At 41.7% G+C, this 20,262-nt stretch overlaps 1 protein-coding gene across 2 annotated transcripts in view; it reads left to right on the forward strand.

Moving 5' to 3' along the window:
- The window catches only part of GIGYF2 (GRB10 interacting GYF protein 2), a 131,883-nt gene extending 113,368 nt beyond the window's left edge, over positions 1-18,515 (forward strand). For both annotated transcript variants that reach the window (XM_074264271.1, XM_074264272.1), the window contains 8 exons: positions 1,764-2,000; positions 4,776-4,898; positions 11,888-12,097; positions 12,215-12,417; positions 13,973-14,127; positions 14,563-14,729; positions 16,452-16,599; positions 18,313-18,515. In XM_074264271.1, coding sequence (XP_074120372.1) covers positions 1,764-2,000; positions 4,776-4,898; positions 11,888-12,097; positions 12,215-12,417; positions 13,973-14,127; positions 14,563-14,729; positions 16,452-16,599; positions 18,313-18,380 — 1,311 coding nt within the window. In that variant the 3' untranslated portion in view covers positions 18,381-18,515. The remainder of the gene's footprint in view (positions 1-1,763; positions 2,001-4,775; positions 4,899-11,887; positions 12,098-12,214; positions 12,418-13,972; positions 14,128-14,562; positions 14,730-16,451; positions 16,600-18,312) is intronic.
- Positions 18,516-20,262: the final 1,747 nt, after the last annotated feature.

Consider the following 20,262-nt stretch of genomic DNA (forward strand, 5'->3'; position numbering starts at 1 on the left):
TCATTGTGCTCATTTCTTATAGCACAGTAGTATTCCATTACCATCATGTAATGTGGTATCAGCCTCTTCAGTCATTCCCCAATTGATGGGAATCCTTAAAATTTCCCACTGCAAAGAAAGCTGCTATAAATATAACATAGGTTCTTTTCCTTTTTCCCTAATCATTATTGGAAACCTAGCTAGTAGTATGACTAGGTCAAAGGGTTATATATAGGCAGTTCAGTAGCTCTTTGGGGCATAATTTCACATTGATCCCAAAATAATTGGATCAGGCCCATAAACCCACCAACAATGACAATGCCCCAATTTTTCCATATTTCTCCTCCTTTTCCCTTCCTCCCCAGAAATATTTGTCATTTTCTCCTTCAAATTATTTTAGCCAATATGATAAATATAAAATGTTATCTCAAGGTTGGCTTAAGTTTCATTTCTCTAACCCTTAATGATTTAGAGCAATTTTTTTTTAATATGACTATAAATTGTTTTGCTGTCTTCATTGGAAAGCTGCTTGTTCATATCTTTTGATCATTTATCAAATGGGGAATGACCCATATTCTTAAAGATTTGACAAAGTTCTTTATTTTAGATATGAGACCTTTAACTGATGAACTATCTATAAAATCCCCCCCCCAAATTTTCTGCTTTCCTTCTAATCTTGGCTATTTATCTAAAATTTTTAAATTTAGTGTAATCAAAATTATCCATCTTTCTTGCTTATTCATAAATTGCTTACTTTTCCATAGGTCTGATATGTTCTGTCTTCTCCTAATTTTCTGAAATATCTCTATATCTGTCATATATTCATTTTGATCTTCTCTTTCTTAAGATAAGTTCCACCATACTGCTTTCCAGTTTTTTCAGCGAGTTTTACCAAATAGTGAATTGTCATTCCCAAAACTTAAATCTTTATATATAGTTGTCAAGTAGAGGGTTACTATGATGATTTATTTGCTGCTGTAAATCTATGTTGTTCCATTGATCACTTTTTTATACTAAGCTAGTAGTAGTTTTTATAATTACTTCCTATAATATAGTTTAAGATCTGTTACTTCGAAATATCCTTTACATTTTTTTCATTACTTCCTTTGATATTCTTGACTTTTGTTCTTCCAAACTAATTTTATGACTAATTCAAAAAAAGTTTTTTTTTTTTAAATTTGGTAATTTAGTTGGGATGACAATGAATCTATAAATTAGTTTAACTAAAATTAACTTTTAAAATCATAAAATCAATCTTTTAGTGCAATTACCAGCATTTACCTAGATCCTGACAAATTTGAATTGTAAACTATAGTATGGTTTCAACTCAGCATTCAGAGAGGTTCTAGTCTAATCCTTCCACTGACTTGACTTGATGTTATTTGCATTTTTTTTATATTATTTGGAAACATACTGCTTGGAGTTGGCTTGGCTTTTAGAAGTTGTTCCAGGTCTGTGATTCTGTATGAAGTCATTTTTCTATAAGCGTATGGATTGCATAGTATAATGACAGAGCAAAAGTTGAAGTGCTTGAAAGTGAGTCTAAGATTGCAGCTGCTTCAACAAGTCAGTTACCTATCAGGTATAAAGACAAACAAAAGCCATAACTGAATATAGTCTTTTGAAATAAAATTTCTTTCAGGAGTAAATATCTTCTAAGTCGAGCCTCTTAAAAGCCTCATTTAACCTTGTGATAAGTTGTTTTTGACAACACCAACCCCTTAGAAGTGACCAAGGCTTTTTTTTTCTGGTGCTTTTATGCTTTTATCTTTCTTTCTGGGAAGGAAGAGGAGGCTGCCAAATGGGCCAGGGAAGAAGAGGAAGCTCAGCGTAGGCTTGAGGAGAACCGATTGCGTATGGAAGAAGAGGCAGCCAGGCTACGACATGAAGAAGAGGAGCGGAAACGCAAGGAGATGGAGCTCCAGCGGCAGAAGGAGCTGATGAGGCAGAGGCAGCAGCAGCAGGAGGCCCTGCGGCGCCTGCAGCAGCAGCAGCAGCAACAGCAACTTGCCCAGATGAAGGTGAGTTGTGCTTCCCCCAAAGATGGGGTAAAGGCCACATCTTTGTGACCAGAGAGCGCTCAGTGTAGGGGAGCAGATAGGAGGAAACATTTCCGTACCAAAGAATACAGTAGCTAGGTCCTTGGAGCTCTGCGCTAGGAGTGGGACAGTACTCTCAATAGAGAAATAATATAAATCATGGGGATTTGGATTTTAGGGAACTAAGTGTAAATTAAATAGGTTGAAGGGAGCTTTCTTTTAATATAGTAGCTGAAGAGTGAAGAGCCATGGAGAGCCTTGGGTGCCAGGTAGGCACCATGCACGTTCTGTTGACATTAAAGTTTTTGGAGTAGGATAATGAGGCATGCAGAGGACTTTTCAGCTTCTGTTCTGTGGCACATTTGGAAATGGGAGAACAGTTCAACTTACACTAAGATTGTGGGGCTAACTTGATGGAGGGTTGAGGCAGGAAGCAGAAAAACAGTAAAGATGAAGAGAGAGGGCAAGGATTTATGATTTTCTCTACCTTGGATTGTCAAGGAGGATGATTGTCCCATTGACTTAGAAGGAAAGATGTTCAAGCTGATAAAAAGGTTTTTCTGCAATTCATGTCTAACAAATAAGGAGATTTGGGATTGATGTTCTAGAAAGAAATTCAAGGTTACATGTTGTGTCCTGCTTTCTAGAGCCCCCAAGTTGGGGTGATTAAAATATACCTTTCTAATGAAGTGATGAGGTGGGACTCCTGAGGATGGTAGAAATATGGAGTCCATTTATTTCATGGGCTTTCCCCTTTATATAATGTAACAAAAACAACACTGTGCACATGAGACCATACAAACAACTTGCTATGGTAAGTAGTTTGCCACCCAGTATCATTCTTCCAACTGATAGCACTTTGCTTCTTTCACAGCACAGGTTGTCACCGCCCTCTGACTTCTCAGAAAGGCCGAGAGCCCTGAGGAGAGATGGGGAGCTGAACTAGACATTGTTAGCAGGTTCCCTCTGGCCTGAAGGGTCTTATAGACCCTTCAGAGTTTCCCCACTGACTGTGACCCTCTACAGCTACAGATTTTGATTTTTGGATTCACCTCTGTGGAGATGGGAATTGAGATGATTAGGTTGAACTCTTCAGGGGTGAGAGGGAGAATTGAAGCCCCATTGGAGGAAAAGTTCCTTTTTTCCAGAGATCTCAAGTACCTTTTTTTTCCCCCCATAAAGTGGTATGTGTCATTTTATAGACAGAGAAAATAAGAGAGGAAGAGATTGGATAATATGAGGAATCAGTGGAAGAACATGACAAGAATAATCTGAAGGCTTTGTAGAAAGGGATGTCTTTAGAAAAGAATGTGAGACCTGTTGTACATTTACAGACTTGAGGGGGAGGGGGGATGTTTGAAAAGTGAACAGAATTAGGGCAAAATTGCTGTGACACCCTGGAGTTGCCTTCCATGGAACTTTTTTCTGATGAAGAGAGGTGCCTTGTCCATGTTTTTGGGACTGTTTGTGATGATGAAGTGCTGTATTACTTTTTTGGCAATGGCCACATTTACTCACACATTTTTTCCCTTCTGCTCATCCTCACCACATAGTACAGCTTTTGAAAAGAAAATGAACAAAAGTACATGACTGACTGCCCCATAGTGTAGCATTGAATATAGTAGGAAAAGTTCTTTTCTGGGAGAACACAGGCCCACCTTCCAGTCCCAGATTCTGATTTCCCATAAGAAAGTCATTTAATTTATTTGATTTTACATTTTTTCACCTTTCAAAGGGGTATAATAATATTTAGCTGCTAAATTGAGCTATTTTGGAACTATTTTGCAAACACCATCTCAGTGTGTGGGCTGCTGTTACTACTATCGTGTGAGCCTCAGTTTACCTTGTCTATAAAATATTAATATGCTCACAGCTACCTTTCAGGGTGTTGGCAAAAGATTGATTTCTTTATAAACTTTAAAGTGTTAAAATTCTACATCTTGTCATTTTACCTTTTTCTGCTTTGAAGAGTTGGTGCCATTTGGGGGCCTTTACTTAATCTTTACTGTGCTCTGTCTTTTTAAGCATTTTTCAGTGATCTAGATAACAGGCATACTGCTTGTGAAAGCTGGAGATGACACAAAATCAAGATAGAAATAATAATATCAAGAACAAAAAGCCCTGCAATCTTGTACTTAAGGAGACTTGCATTGATAGCATTTCATATCTGAAAAGGTTAACAGACTCCGAATGCAGATTGAACCTGAGATGAAAAATGATTGATCTTTAGTAAGAAATGAGATGTCCGGTATTTTGTACTTTTGGAAGGTCATATGATCAGTTGGACTGTTTCATAGGAAGACAGTTATGATGGGAAAAGAAACTAGAAATCATGTGTGAAGAAAATTGAGAGTTGGGGACCATGAGGATGTGAGAATATCGAAATAGTAGAAACTGTCTTGGTAAAGAGGCTTCAGAGGTCGATGATTAGACGGTAAATAGAAATTTAGTTACATTAAAATCTTAAGTAAGAATTAAGAATAATTTCTGATAATTACAATGTCTCAAAAAATGAATTGTATTTCTTTGATAAATAGCACTTCAACCCTTTGGGGATAGAAGGAAAGACTAGGGCACAACTTGTCAAAATGACTTATGAGAGATTCTGTCATGACGAGAGATTGGACTACTAATTCTAATGCTCTTTTAAATCGGTGTCAGGTATAAAGTAGATATAATAGGAAGCTTGTGTTGAATGGGCTGAGCCTTGATGTCTTGTTATTCTGTCTTAAAAGTTCTTGTTTCATTTTTGCTCAGCTTCCGTCTTCTTCCACATGGGGCCAGCAGTCTAATTCTGGGGCCTGTCAGTCTCAGACAACACTATCGTTAGCAGAAATTCAAAAGCTAGAAGAAGAAAGAGAGCGGCAGGTTCGAGAAGAGGTAAGTTCTTCAAATGGACAGTGCCATCAATCAACCAGGTTTTGTGCTATAAACTAGCAGAGCCCTGAAAGGTAGGATTACCATAATTTGTCCACAACAACTGAGGGCTCAAAGTGTTAAATGATTTCAAACTGTCTTCTTGATTGAATGTAGATTAGTATAATTTAGATTTACATCGAGGTATAGTGTGGCATATAGCCACATGCTATATAACCTCCCAGATGGTTTTATTCATGTATAATCCTTGTACCAGAATTTTTATTCTGGTTCTATTCCACAAGTGCATTTGGGAATTGGCTCTTCAGACCTTGAGACACTTTCCCTATAAAACCAGTGTTATTAGAGTCTCTGATCCACAAAAATCCATTTTGCCTCAAAGGTGGCAGCACTACAGTCTCTAATTGTGGCTAGTTATATAATATCTAATTAGAACTTACCATAACTTACATTATTTCCATGAGAAAATGTATACAGAATGGTCCCACCTGGGATCCTCGAAAGAACTTGTACATAAGAAGCTAAAAATGCTCCTTGTCATTATGTAGTGGGCTGGCTGATTATGTAGCATGAGGTGTCCTGGACTGAGGTTAGAGTAGTCATTTCTAACCAAATCTGGGGCTCCTGGAGGTACAGTTTAAAACATGTTCACGCCCATGGAATATGGAGCATGTTTATAAGGGGCAGGAAGTGGGACCTCTTTCCCTATTGCCCAAGCAGACTGTTGGCCCATCTTTAACATAGTTTAGAGAACAACCTGGATCCCTGAGAAGTCACATAACTATGTCTGGGTCTTTTGACTCCCAGGCAAGCCTTCTGCCAGTGAAAAAGCATTTCCTTGCGTGCCAGCCCTCCCCCTAGCAGTTCTAGCACTTGTAGCATATGTGACATCCTTTGTGTCTTGGCTCCACTGTGCTTAGCTTAAGACCACAAGGAGCATCATTTAATATGTTGCCTTTTGAGATGTGCATCTTCTTTCCTCATTAAAATATGACTGTGCTTCCTTTATTAAAAAATGACTGAGCTTCTTTTGGAACTCTGCTTCTTTAGGGTGCTTTGTAGCCTTCTGGGCCCAAGTTGGAGGAGACCTCTGAGGCATTCCAGGCCAATTTCCTCATTTCACAGAGGAGGAAATGGAAGCCCAGGGAAGGGCGGGGAGTGAGTGTTTGAGGTGGAATGGGGACCTTCTCTTCTTTTGTGAACCCATAACTTGTCTCATCGGGATTACAATATTTTTGGACTGCTGCAGGTGGGAATTTCATGTAGTGGTATAATTTTGAAACCCTTCTCAGACCTAAAGAAACTTGAAGGGACCAAGAATCACAAGTAGACAGAGGGATAGTGTCCTCTCACTCTGCTTTTAGGGAAGATAGAGACATGTGCCTGTTTTCGATTTTACAGATTACATTTACCCCCACTGACAAAAAAGATTCTGCTTTTCAGGACTGGAGCTTAGCTTCAGAGATTGATAACTGGAAAGGACTGTGGAAGCCCTCTGGTCTAAACTCAGCATTTCATAGATGGAGGAAACTGAGGCTCTTGTAATGGCTAAGTGATTTGTTTAGTTCATACAGGTGAACATTTGAGCCAGCCCCTTTAAACCCATTCTTCTTTAGATTAAAGCCCAGGGACAATAAAGGTTGCATTAGAGGTATAAATATTGGAGATGAAATGACACTGTGACTTATATATATATATTTTTTTTGCTGAGGCCATTGGGGTTAAGTGACTTGCCCAGGGTCACACAGCTAGGAAACGTAAAGTGTCTGAGGCCAGATTTGAACTCATGTCCTCCTGACTTCAGGGCTGGTGCTCTATCCACCACGCCATCTAGCTGCCCCGACACTATGACTTATCAAGAAGTATTCATATCATCTGCTCAAAAAATTTATATTTTTCTTTAGATTTTGTGATTTAAACCAAAAATAGTCACATGTACAGGTAGGGGAAAGTGTTGTTTTAAGAAATTTATTATTTTTTTTACACCTTAAACATACATTAAAAATAATAATAAAGGTTGCTAGAAAATTAATACCAAATCTTTACCTTCCCATATCATTTTTATAAATCTTTGCAATAGCAAGACATTGATGTGTCTGATGCCTTTTGTGTAGTACCCATCATCTCTATTTTCCACTGGTTTGGACCTTGGTTTTCTTACTCCAGAGTCACCACATTCTCTCTTTATACCAGAGGAAATTAAGTCTTTCCAAAGTATCTACTATGTGCAAGACATTGGGCCAAGTGCCTTCCTTTACAATTTGTTTCCCTAGTGTCTGTCTCTTCATGACCCTATTTGGCTTTTTTGTTTTTGTGTTGTTGTTGTTGTTGTTGTTTTGCTTAGTTTTGGCTTAGGGGATTTCTTAGACAGAGAATCTGAAGTGGTTTGCCATTTCCTTCTCCAGCTCATTTTATAGATGAGGAAACTGAGGCAAGCAAGATTAAACAGCATGAAGATTTCATACAATTAGTAAGAGTCTTAGGCTTGATTAGAACTCAGGAAGTTGAGTCTTTCTCCCCTCAGTGCCTATCCACTACACCACCTAGGACCCCTCTAATTTGGCTGCCTTTTTCCCTAAATGAGATACTGGAGTGTAGAATATGTTCAGGGAAGACTAGCACTGAAGGATTCAGAATCAGCCAGAGTCAGGATAAGCAAAAGTCCTTGCCCCATGTTGGGCGCCAAAATGTTATGTCCTATTGTCTCTAGATTTGCAATTGTTCCCTGGGAGGAGATCTCTTTAGAGAGCTTCTGGGGAGGCAGCCTTGACTTTAGTTCCAGGAGTTAAAGTATCCTCTATTGTGTCCTTCAGAGTCTTGAATCTTTTCCTGTCAGAATCTCTCCTGCCCGCTTCAGTCTCTAGCTCCTACTGAATCCAAAGCCTCCAGTCAGCACAAAGGTAGAATCTCAAATCCTCCTCTTCCTGAATCCTGGCTCTGAATCTCCTCCAGCTTCCCTGAAGTTCTCCTGGGAAGTCTTGTCCATGACCCAATCCAGACTACCTTCCAGACTCAATGTTGGCTCCTTTAAAAGTGTAAGCTCCTTTAAAGGTTATGAACTCTGAGCTAGAGAATTGTTAAGTACCGACTTAGCACCTAGTAAGGAACCTAACAACTTGCCATATTTTTTTCTTTGACCTTAAAGTTCTAGTATTTATCACAATGTTCCTGGATATTTCTTCTTTTTTTTTTTTTTTTTTTTTAATCAAGATTTTCTAGTAGTCTTTGATTCTTGGATTATTTTTCCTTGATTTGTTTTCTAGATGTTGTTTTTGATAATAGATACTCTACATTTTCTTCTGTTTTTATCTTTTTGCTAGTATTTCTTGCTTTCTTTGATGTGTTGCTTTCTGTTTACCTCATTCTCATTTTCGGGGAGTACAGTTCTTATAAGATGCTTATTCTCCTTGTCATTCTTTCTCCTTGGCTGCTGTTTTCTTTAACGTTACTTTTTGTATTTTTTTGTTTCATTTCTTCCAGGTACTCTTGTAGTCCTTGTGGGCAGGATCTTCTTTTCTGTGACCATCTCTTTGGACTTGTGGAGTTAGTCTTTTCTTCTGAATTTACCTCTTGGACTTCTCTCAGTCCAAGGTATTTCTTCATTGTTGCTCATATCTCCACCAGCAGTTTTTGAATTGGGATTTTATGTTTGGGTCTGCTTCTGTTCCTTTCACCCCTCTTGGATGGTACAGTCTGGATGCAGAGCCCAAGACTCCACCTTCTGTAGGAATTCCTAGATTATAACCGAGTTTCCTGATGGCTCAACTTAGAGTTTGACTTTGGTGCCTTCCTTGTGTCCTTGCAAAGTCTTGGACCTAAAGTTGGCTTTGTACCTTGTGGTGTACTTGACAACATGTTCTTGGTTATGCTGGTGGACCTCTGGCAAGGTTCCTGGTACTGCCCGACCGTTTCTGTATCTTGGGCAAGGGCCCAGCAGTCATTGGTCAGACTTGCTCTCCTGTTCTAGTTCAGGTCAGGCTACTACTTGGCTCTTGGTTGGGAATGGACTATCAAATGAGAGGTAGGTGGTAGGCCAGAGTTTTTCTGCACACTGTTTGGGCCTTGTTTCCTTAGGAACCTCGAGGTGGGCCTTGTTCTGGCCAGTTGGTTGCTGGCACTGTTCTGTCCCTCAGTGATGCTGTGACACTTGTCTGCTTGAGCTCTTTGCTATTCATCTGCCCTAACTTGTTTCAACTCTGATCTTTCATGGGATTCTGGCATTATTTCTGTGCAATCCTAGACTGGCTAGAGAACTTCACCACTATTTGTTTTTTTGTTTTCTTTGTCGTTATCCTTTTTGAGGCATTAGAACTTTATTGAGATGTTTGGAAGGATCTGGGCTGTTCAAAAATAAACTGATTCAGATTGGAAATGGAATAGGGCAGAGCTTCTGTGCTCTGCTGATCATCAGTGGGATCGAGCATGTACAGAGTAGCTGCTGCCTTTCCAGACTGGGTGAAATGGGGAAACCCAAGATATAAAGGGACAGCTTCTGCCAAAGTAACTTATGTTACATGTTAATCTCCTTTGCTCCTGGGTGATAGAATCCATTCACCCTCACCACTCAGCTATCAACTGATCTTTTAAAAATACAGATCTGACCACACCAATCCTGCAGCTCCATGTTCCCCTTCTCCAACTTCAGTGGCTCTTTTTACCTCTAGGATCAAATAAAATCCTCTAGTTGACTTTCAAAGCCTTTCCTAATTTGGCCCCATCTTACTACCTTCTTACATTTTATCCCCTTTCATGTATTCCGCCAGCTAGTAATGCTGCAATCCTTGCTATCTCTTACTCATGATTCTCATTTTCCAACTCTGAGCTTTTTCATTAGCTGTCTTCCATACTTGAAACATTCGCCTTCCTCATCTCTACCTCCTGGCTTCTTCCAAGCTAAAATCCCATCTTTCCTAAACCTCTTTAATCTTAGCACCTTTCAAGGCTGGTGCTCTATCCACTGCGCCACCTAGCTGCCCTAGCACCTTTCTTCTGAGATTACTTCTTAATTCTGTCCATATTTCTTTTGCATGTTGTGACCTTCCTGAGAGTAGGAACTGTTTGTTTTTTGCCTTCTTTCCTATCTCCAGTGTCAAAACCAAGTGAATGGTTGGAGTAATCATTTGATGATGAAGATGGAGGCTAAAATATAGGTGACACTGTATGAAAATGTTTGTCTTCCACCTTCATTCAGCTATTCCCCAGTTCTTGGAAGCTTACAATAAAAATATGTGCTGTAAAAAATGTGTTCGTATCCCTTTGTCTCTGAAATCTGTGTCTTAATAGTGTTAATCAGTGGCTCTTCCATGAATTGGACCCATTCACAGACCCACCAGCCATGGATCAATACCTGTACTAACAAAGCCCCTTCACCAATTTTCATTTTCCTATTTTCTCAGCTTTGCCAATCTGAAGGGATGAGGTAGAATCTCAGATTTTTTTTTTTTTTTTTTTTAATTTGCAATGGTTTTTAGAGATTGGAGGATTTAGGTTAGTGGTTCTCAAACTTTTTAAATAGGGGGCCAGTTCACTATCCCTCAGACTGTTGGAAGGCCGGACTATAGTAAAAACAAAAGTTCACACTCTGTCTCCACCCTTCAGCCCATTTGCCTTGACCCAGCGGGCCGCATCTGGCCCACGGGCTGTAGCTTGAGAATCCCTGATTTAGGTTATAGTTATGGTTATTGATAATAAAAGATGAATTCAATAAGGATAAAAGTTTTACCTTTTGACTCAGAATCAATTTTATATAGGGTAAAGAGGGCATGGTCAATCATGAAGGGGGTGAGGGGGAAAGGGATTTAGACTTCAAATTCAGGGGGAATCATCTGTAGGGTCCCAGAAAGCTGATGTGATTTAAGACTACCATGAAGAATAGCTCATTATCCAGCAACAAGTAGGGAGTGAGTCTCCCCTCTGTAATCTGTCCTAGTCAGACACTGCTGGAGTGTTGGATTCAGTGCTGGTGCCACACTTTAAGAAGGGCTTTGACAAGCTAGACCACATCCCAGAGCCAGCTCCCAGAATCAGGAAGGGCCTTGACTCAGGTTATGTGGGCATCTGTTGAAGGAATCTGGGATATTTTGCCTGTAAAAGAGAAGACTTTGGGAGTCAGATGACTACTTGCAAATATTTGAAAGCTGTCTTACGGAAGGGGGAGGGTAGAATTAAATTTGCTTTGCCTGACTTTAGAGCGTCCAACTGGGATTAATGGGTAAGAGTTGCAGAGAGGCAAGTTGGGATGTATATCATGTCTTTTTGTACCATTAGAAGTCATCCCACAGTGGGGTGAATTGCTATTCAAGCTGAAGGTTGCTAGCCCCTTGTTGGGGACATGCTAGGGGAGATCTTTTTGTATGGCGTGGATTAGTTCTTGATTCTGAATTAGAACCCATTCAGGCTTAATGGTAATGAGTGTTAGTAGGGCACCAACTGTCAGTGTTCAAAAATCTAAAAGTAGATCAAGCAGCAGCAGAAGTGCACCCCCGAAGCAAGTGAAATGGATGGGCCTCTTCAGGGAGGTTTTTATCTTTCTAGTTTTTCCAGAAATGTTCTCAAATGATTTCTTGGTATCTGCCTAGAAGTCTGATTGATGCACTGCAAAACCCAGGCACTGTGATGTCTCCTTTGTTATCCTATAAGAGTGTTGCTTCCTGTCCCCATACCTTAAAGTTTTCCAGCTTTTAACGTTTGTGACAAATGCACATAAATTGTGACAAAAATTAAAACTGTTGAAAAATGTAGTCAGCAAAGTAGAGACTTCAGCTGTTCAGTGAGCATTTTAAGAAAACAAACTTTGATAGTAATCCTATCTTCCTCCTTGATCCCTTCTGTCCAGAGAACTTTTTTTTTCTAGTAAATAAAGCTGTGTTCCACTTTATGACTCATAAAAGAATGACTTGAGGTAAAGATTTGTGTCTTTGAAGGGGAGGGGAATTGTTCACAATCTTTTAGAAACCAGATTTCCAAAGGAATCCTGTTTCTGTTTGTAACAGCAAAGGCGACAGCAGCGGGAATTGATGAAAGCCCTGCAGCAGCAGCAACAGCAGCAGCAGCAGCAGAAACTGTCAGGTTGGGGCAACATCAGCAAACCTGCAGGCACTGCAAAGTCACTGTTAGAAATTCAGCAGGAGGAGGCCCGGCAAATGCAGAAGCAGCAGCAGCAGCAGCAGCACCAGCAACCCAACAGAGTCCGAAACACCCCGGTGAGAACCCTTTTCTCGGCACTCGCCTCGCGGGGCCCTTTTTTCATGTCTCTGCCTTCTGCACCCCTCTCTGTCCTTGGTGTATCGCCAGCCTTATCTCTTCTTGTTTCTTCCCAGCACTCTAACCTGCACACCAGCATCGGGAATTCTGTCTGGGGCTCTCTAAACACTAGTCCCCCTAGCCAGTGGGCATCAGACCTCGTTAGTAGCATCTGGAGCAATGCCGACACCAAAAACTCCAACATGGGATTCTGGGACGATGCTGTGAAAGAAATGGGTCCGAGGAATTCCAGTAAGAGCAAAAGCAACGCCAGCCTCAGGTAGGTGGTGGCCTAGAATGCTTGGTTTCCTTTTCATGTCATTGCCTTCGTTGCCAGGATTGCTTTGCAGATCTCAGAAGAAAGCATTCTCCACCTGGCTGTGTTGTCCAGAGGCCTTCTCTTAGTGGTCCCGACTGTGAATTTGTATTTCTTTGTGGCAAATTAGTTTGTCTAAGCTTTTCTTTTAAAAACCAAACAAACCAAGATAAAGATATATAAAGATAACATTTCAGGGAAGGTTCTTCAGTGGCTTGCTGTTGATTTTATAGTTCTTCATCATAGTGTACTTCATCAGAGCATCGGTTTCCTTTTTATTTTTCAAATGAATTAGAAATCCAGTCCCCACATGCTTGTCAAGGTGGGATTTGAACTCATTGATCATCTTTTGAAGAAACAGTCATGGGCTCCCTGGATTATTCTGGATTTTAAACTACTACACTAGAGATCTTGGTTATTCTTCCAAATATAAATCTTTCAGAATTTTTGAAAACATTGTTACACCCTGTGACTCAACTGATCTTAGGTCAAAGAGGATCCTCGAGTCTTGCCCACTGTGAAACAATAGCAAGGGCTCCCCCATTGGGAGCCTTAGAATGTTCCAGGTGTCTGTTCCACTGATTTCTCTTATTATAAAATTTGTTGTTCAGCCATTCAAGTGTGTCCAACTTGGCCTGATCCCGTGGACTTGTCTATGCGGTTTTCTTGGCAAAAATACTGGAGCTGACTCTTTTCCTTCTTCAGGGCATCCCCATTTCACAGATGAGAAATTGAGTCAAATAGGGCTGTAATGACTTGTCCAGAGTCATGCAACCAGTAAGTGTCTGAGGCAGATTTGAATTCAGATCTTCCTGACTCTGGGCTCAGGATGCTGTCTACTGCACCACCTAGTTGTGGGCCCTTTAGTAAGAAATTCACTGAAATTTTTGCTGCTATATTATGTGTATCTGTGTCTCTTATCTATTTATTTATTGATTTAAAGATGTCCTTCTTCCCTTCCTTTTTCTTCTTTCAACTTTGAAACTAACAGGTTCTCTAAATGTCAGGGAATGGATTTATCCAAGATGAACAAGTCTGTGCTCACTTTTGTGTGACGCTGTTCTTTGTAATGCCTTATCATCAGTTGGCGTCACATTCCTTTTTCCCTCTTCTTTCCTTAGCGGATCTATGAATTATACAACCTTTCTCCAGCTTGGATGTAAATTGAATGAATACATTTATGTTGTTCACTTGACATGTACCAGTTAAAATGTTGCCTGGGTGAAGGACTAATTTGAATTCTGTTGTCTTTAGAATAGAAGTCTTTCTCCTTGAGAAATCTAAATCAGCTAGCTAGGCCTTAAAAGGGCATAAAGAATTACTTCAGAATTGAAGCCTTCAGGACTGCTGTTTGTGAGGAGGGCCCCTCTGGGTACCTGGCCTAATGAGGTTGTCATTCAGCTCATCCCAGTGGCCCTCCATCCAAGCCAGCCAGCTTTTGTTGTCTTAGCTTTGTGGTGGGCCTGGGAGTGTCTCTTTCTGGGAATATAACGTCAACCTTCTCTTTGCTTTGCTCTAGTAAGTCCATAGGTGTTTCTAGCAGGCAGAATAAGAAGGTGGAGGAAGAAGAGAAGCTTCTAAAGCTCTTCCAGGGAGTTAATAAGGCTCAGGATGGATTTACCCAGTGGTGTGAGCAGATGCTTCACGCGCTGAACACGGCCAACAACTTAGACGGTAAGGAGCATCTACAGAGGCATTGGGACAGAGGGAACGAGTGTTGTTCTGGGGCCTAGGGCACCATAGGCAGGCTAGGGACTCCTCTTTGGCAAACAAAGCTGGAAAACAGTCATTGCTTAATAGTCTAAGCATTAACTACACAGAGGCTAGAAAATTTGCAGGGAGATCTGAAATTTAACTTAATCTACTTTAGTCAGCTCTGAACCAGTTTTTCCCCAAGTAAAGGCTCTTGGTTTCATCTTAAGGTGTAGCTAGGTTTTTTGTAATTTGATATTTTTTTTCATTCAGACACTTGTAAACATTTCAGTAATGACACAAAATTTTTTTTTAATCACCAGGCACATTTTTATATAAGTCCAAATTTGCATCTATTCCCCCTCCCACACATGGTCACCTGTCTCATTATTATTATTTTTTCTTTTTGTGTTGCAGTTCCCACATTTGTTTCTTTCCTGAAGGAAGTGGAATCTCCTTATGAGGTCCATGATTACATCAGGGCCTACTTAGGAGATACCTCGGAGGCCAAGGAGTTTGCCAAGCAGTTTCTTGAGCGCCGTGCCAAACAGAAAGCAAACCAGCAGCGGCCACAGCAGCAGCCGGTATGTGACCGAATGACTACTTTGTATATGACCTGCCTGAGAGGAAAGGGTCCTCTTTAGACATGTGCTGGTTCTTGTGCTTGACTGCTCTTTAAAAGAAAGGACCTAGAAAAGGGGCAGTTCAAACAGTGTTCAGGAGGCTGATAATGGTCTATTTGGTCACAGCTTCAAGGGGTCACAAGCTTGGGGGACAGTCAAGTTCTGTGGAGTAAGAATGGCTGGGCAGGTTGGTGCCTGCTTCTGGAGGAGCTTGAGAGCTCGCTGCAAGGGTTTGCCCTCACTCTTCAGAGAATAAGTCCTTCTGGTCATCCAGGTTCATTGCCTCCAAGTTTTGCTCATTGGCTTTTTGCTCTCCTTCTCCCCTCATGTTTTCTGGATTCTTTCTCTCCATCATCTCTTCAATAGCCCCAGCATCAGTTAGAGCTTTCATCACCTCACCCAGAATGAGAGAAAAGCTGCTAGATTTTTCTCTGCTCTGAGTCTCTCTTCTGATCCCTTCTCCACATAACTGTCAAATTAATATTCCTTCAGTGGTCTCTACTATAACATTCTTCAGGGTGGTGGTGAAAGTCTTCTCTGATCTGGCTCCTGCCGGTCTCCCCAGAAGGCCTTTCCCAGGCCCACGGCTTATTCCCTCGCCCTTGTTGTTAGTATCGTGTCCCCCTTGACATTACTCTGCTTTGTACTTATCCATATATGTAGTGTGTAATCCAGTAGGAAAGGAGCTCCTGTAGTGCAGGAATTGGGTTTGGGTTTGTTCAGTTGCATTAATAAGGAGCAATTTGACATTTTCCGCAGAGCATTAGTAACATAAGCAAATCTTTGTTAGATGGAGGAGCAATTTACTAAAGATGTTTACTCCCTCCAAAGCGGGGAGAATGAGACAGAATATTGTACATGTGGCTAGGAGCAGTTCAGGCTTTTCTTGGTCTTTGGCAAGGAATCAGTTGGTCAGTTCTCCTTTTCTCCCTTGTGTTAGATTCGTATTTAGTTGCAGAATATTGGCTCTGTAGGGGCAGCAAGGTGGCTCAGTGGATAGAGAACCAGAGTTAGAATAAGAAAGGCGGCCATTCAAAACCTGCCTCAGACAGGAACTTTGTAATGCTGGACAAGTCACTTTGCCTCAGTTTTCTTAGGTATAAAATAAGGATAAAACTAGTCCCTCTCTCCGAGGATTGTGAAGATCAGATGTGCCTGGCACTTAGTAGGTGCTAATAAAACAAACTATTATTGTCGATATTATTGCTAACACGTTATTAAAGATAATAATGTATTACATGTAATGTATTATAATAATAAATTTCCCAAAGACACAAATATAAAATATATAAATAAAATAATAATGCTAATTCTCATTTAGTACTGAATTGCCCCTCAAGGCATTTGCAAAGGAATACAAAGACTTGTCTCTAGCTTCTAGAAACCCAAAGAGAAGAGAAGGCATTAACTCCAAGTTAAACACAACCAAGATTTAAAATGACCTAGCAATTGGATAGTTGGCTCAGGGCAGTAAGGAAGCCAAGTTTGCCAGAAAACACTTCCCTGGGCACCCGTGTTCCCCAAGTCTGGGTCCTGAGCTTAATCCCAGATGAGGAGGAGGTGGTTGGGGCCGTGTGTCCCGCCTCCCCTTCTCTCTGCTTTCTGCGAAGGCCGCGTGTAGCTCCCTGTGGAGCGTGGGCTTGGGCCATGCTGTGAGCCTGGGCTCATGTTGTTCTTTTGCAGGACTCTGTGTGGGCCGTGAACCACAGCACACTGCACTCGGTGTTTCAGACCAACCAGAGCAACAACCAGCAAACAAACTTTGAGGCTGTGCAGAGTGGCAAGAAGAAGAAGAAGCAGAAGATGGTCCGAGCGGACCCCAGTTTATTAGGTGAGTGTTCTGCTGGAGACAGATCAGAGATCGTGGAGGGGAGGAGTCCCTATTTTTCAAGAAGAGGAAAATGCACTATGCCCAATGGACACTACTGCCTACAATAGCCCATGAGGCAATCTTTACAGACCACGGCTCTTGGGAATGTGTAAAATAAAATGCCTATTTCTATAGAGTGTTTCACATTTTCAGAGTCAGTGTCATGTTTCCTATCATGGTCCATCCCCCAAAATATGAGGTTGTCATTGATGCTAAATTAGGGTTTCAGCAGAATACTAGAATAATTCCAGAGGATATATAAGGACTGAAAATTCTCGTCCAGGCATGTGTTGACTTTGCAAACTTAAGTTTTGTGTTTTCAAAGTGTATGTATCAGGCTGGGGCTCTTGGAAGGCAGGTGGTTTCCCTGGAGAGAACCTAAACTGCATCCCCATGTGGGGTTGAGTGCCCGCTCAGACCAGTATGAGCTCTGCCGGGGGTCAGGCACAAGGGGTCCTTGGGAGCCCTCGAGGTGCCCCCCACGGTTCTCTGGAGCTGCTGCCATCAGGATTTGCTTGTAGAGCACGGGGCCTTCTTTGGTGCTGGCATGCCGTCCAGGGAGGGTCTCATAAAGGTTAGAGGAGAGAAGAGGAAATTGTGGAGCGACAAGACTGCCAGAAGGCTCCTGGGGATGATGATGCTACTTTTCTTGTAGAGGGTGGCTAGGAGCCATAGTGCCAGGAGCCAGGGGGACTCCTGAGTTCAGATATAGCTCAGACACTTACTTCCTGGGAGCCTGGACCGGTCACTTCCCCCGTTCACCTCAGTTTCCTCATAAGTTGCTACTTCCTATCTGACCTCCGAGTCAGAAATGCCTCGGTTCCAGCCCTGCTCCTGACTGGGACCAGTAATACTTCAGCCCCTTACTTAGCTCCATGCCATCTCTGAATCCTAGAAGGTTCATCACGACTACTCTGTAATCTGTTGAGCACAGAGGCCTTGGATGAGGTACTTGAACAAGGCCTCTTCTGACTTCCCCTCAGAGACCAGAAGGCTGTAGGGCCTTTATCATTTGGAACTTAAATAAAATAAAATAAATTGCCTCTTTGTCTGAATTTTGTGATATGTAGCAAGAAATATTATTAGACTATAAAATAGAAAACCTTCATCCTAAAAAGGATTGCTTTATGAAAAACATTGCCCGAGTGCATAGTGGATTTTTTTTTTTTTTTTTTTTTTTTTAAACAAAATTAGTTACCGGAGGAATCCTTGCAGTTTTAAAAATGAAAACTTGGTCTCTTTTCCAACATAATATATCCTTCCAGTTTCTCCAAATTCTATTATCAGATCTTTGCTGTAACCATGTTTGCTTCTCTGTGTGTTTTTCCCAGAAGGCCCCGTGCTATGATGGAAGAAAGCCCTGGCCCAAGTTTAATTCCTGGTTCTTTCACAATGGGGACACGTTTACGTATCTGTAATTTTCCTTGTGATGTGTATCTATTGTGTTTGTCTTTCAAAAGATAGTTGATTTCACTGATGCAGATGCTCCTGCCAACACTCCCCTTATTCCTCTTCGAATCTGCTTAAAAACTCATCTAGGACTGTCCCTTTTCAGGGATTCTCTGGTGACTAGCAGAACTTTTATCTTTCCTTAAAGTAGAGTTTTATCATATAAAGTGGAAAGATCCATTTTGTTTGTCTTAGTCACTGATCACCGATTATTTCTTCCTGCAGGTTTTTCAGTAAATGCATCATCAGAGCGACTTAATATGGGGGAAATAGAGACTTTGGATGACTACTGAGCTTCTGCACACCGTCTGGCCATTTCCCATGTCTGTTAACCATGGATTCTCCACCTTTGGACATCACTCTTTACCATTTACTCTTGATCACCTTGCAACCATCACAGAACCTATCATCTCAGGCTTTATCTTCTAGCCCTTTCTGTCCAGGACTCTGAGCAGTCCTTGTTGGCGAGCCTCTCGGACAATAGACAAGTGGACTGAACTCTGTCTATTGGGTGGGTGGTAGTTGGGATTCCTCCCCAACAAGGATAACTGTAGACAGCAGGCATTCACTGGGCTGTGAGACCACCTGCTGTTTCCTGGAAAGCCCGTTGGGATTTACCAACAGCAGCTTCCTTTTCCCTATCCCCCCTTCCTTTTTTCTTTTTCTTCTTTTTTTTTTTTTTTTTCCTTTCTTTTTTTGTTTCTTTTTGTTTCTTTTTTTTTTTTTTTTTTTTTTTTTTTTTTTTTGGCTGGGGCAAGGGGAGAGAACCTAACTTGTGCAATCATGGAGAGAGTTTATGGTTAACAGATGTTGGTCAATAACAACACACCCCATGGATTGTGACTTCCGTGTTCCTTCAGGACAGAGCCACACGGTGCCCTCCCCATCCAGGAGAGGCATCCGGAAAACTTAACTTTTGGATAACGTCAGCAAAGGCTTGGATGGGGGGGTTAGCTTGGATTGGTTTGAAGTTGGCACACCCCTGGCCTGCCTTTGCTGAACATTCTTTTGGAGGGAAAGTTCAAATCTTTCTTCATCAGGCAGTGACATCAAAGCACGCCGAATTCTCCCTCTGGCACACTCCTTCCTTCCTTGGACAAAAAAAACCTATGATCTGGGAGAGGGACTTTTTTCCTTAATTTTTCTTTCTTGTTAAAAACTGATTTTTCCCATAAATATTTTTACTTCAGAGGAATAGGACCAGTTTGTTTTGGGCCCTTCTACTGAGAATTTGTCTCGTTTAAGAGATAACTAGGATCTTTACCATATGTCTGTATTTGTCTAATTTCATTTTGGGTGGGGATTCACCTTGGCTCCTGAATATACAAGCCCCAAACTCTAGCTGGTTATTCATGGCAGTGTGTGCGTCTGTCTGCTTGCAACCCAGCCCTGGAAGGGTGTGTTAAAGATCCTGGACTGGCATTTTATCCCGACTTGACCGCCTGCAGTGCTTCTGCTCCTGGAGACCACTGAGGGGCAGGCAGAAGGAAGCCTGGCCGGTTGTGGGGCCTTCTCTTCCGACCCAGAGAGAATCGGCATCACTTGGACTCGCTTTGCTTCGGCCGAGAGTTTCACAAGGCCCGTCCCTCCAGAACCAGGCCCACCCCCTGAAATTGCCCATTGCACTTAGTTTCTGACCTCTCCTTTCTTCTTGCCACATTTTGGGAACGGTCGGAGTGTGCCTGTGGGAGAAAGTGCTGCAGCTGCTGGGGTGGCTCTATGGGAAGATGGCACCTTCTTCTCCCTCCCCTCCCTTTCCCTCTCTTCTCCTCCCGTCTCATTCCCTCCCCCCAGTCCTCCCCTCTCTTCTTCCCTCTCCGCCATCATTGCCTGAAGAAGAGGCCGGAGCTGCTCTGAGAGCAGTTTGGCTTTGAATGATTTTATTTGGTTTATTTTATTTTTATTCTTTGAGAACACCGCTCCTCTTGTCCCTGCCCCCTCCTGAACATGTACAGTAATTCTACAGAGACTGCTGCAAACGTGTATATAGTTTTTGGATCCAGTGGCATGGGGAGACAGGGCACCATCCACAGTTGGGCTCCTGTTCTCCTTTGCTTTGTAAATTCATAAAGGGGGAAAGAGGGATAGTTAAAATGTTTACAAAACTTTAAGCTCCCTCGGAACTTTTGCCAGTGTGGAGGAAAAAAAGAGAAATAAATAAAAACAGTTGTATTA

The sequence above is a fragment of the Sminthopsis crassicaudata genome, chromosome 4 (assembly GCF_048593235.1).
Source record: "Sminthopsis crassicaudata isolate SCR6 chromosome 4, ASM4859323v1, whole genome shotgun sequence".
In the NCBI taxonomy this organism is placed as follows: Eukaryota; Metazoa; Chordata; class Mammalia; order Dasyuromorphia; family Dasyuridae; genus Sminthopsis; species Sminthopsis crassicaudata.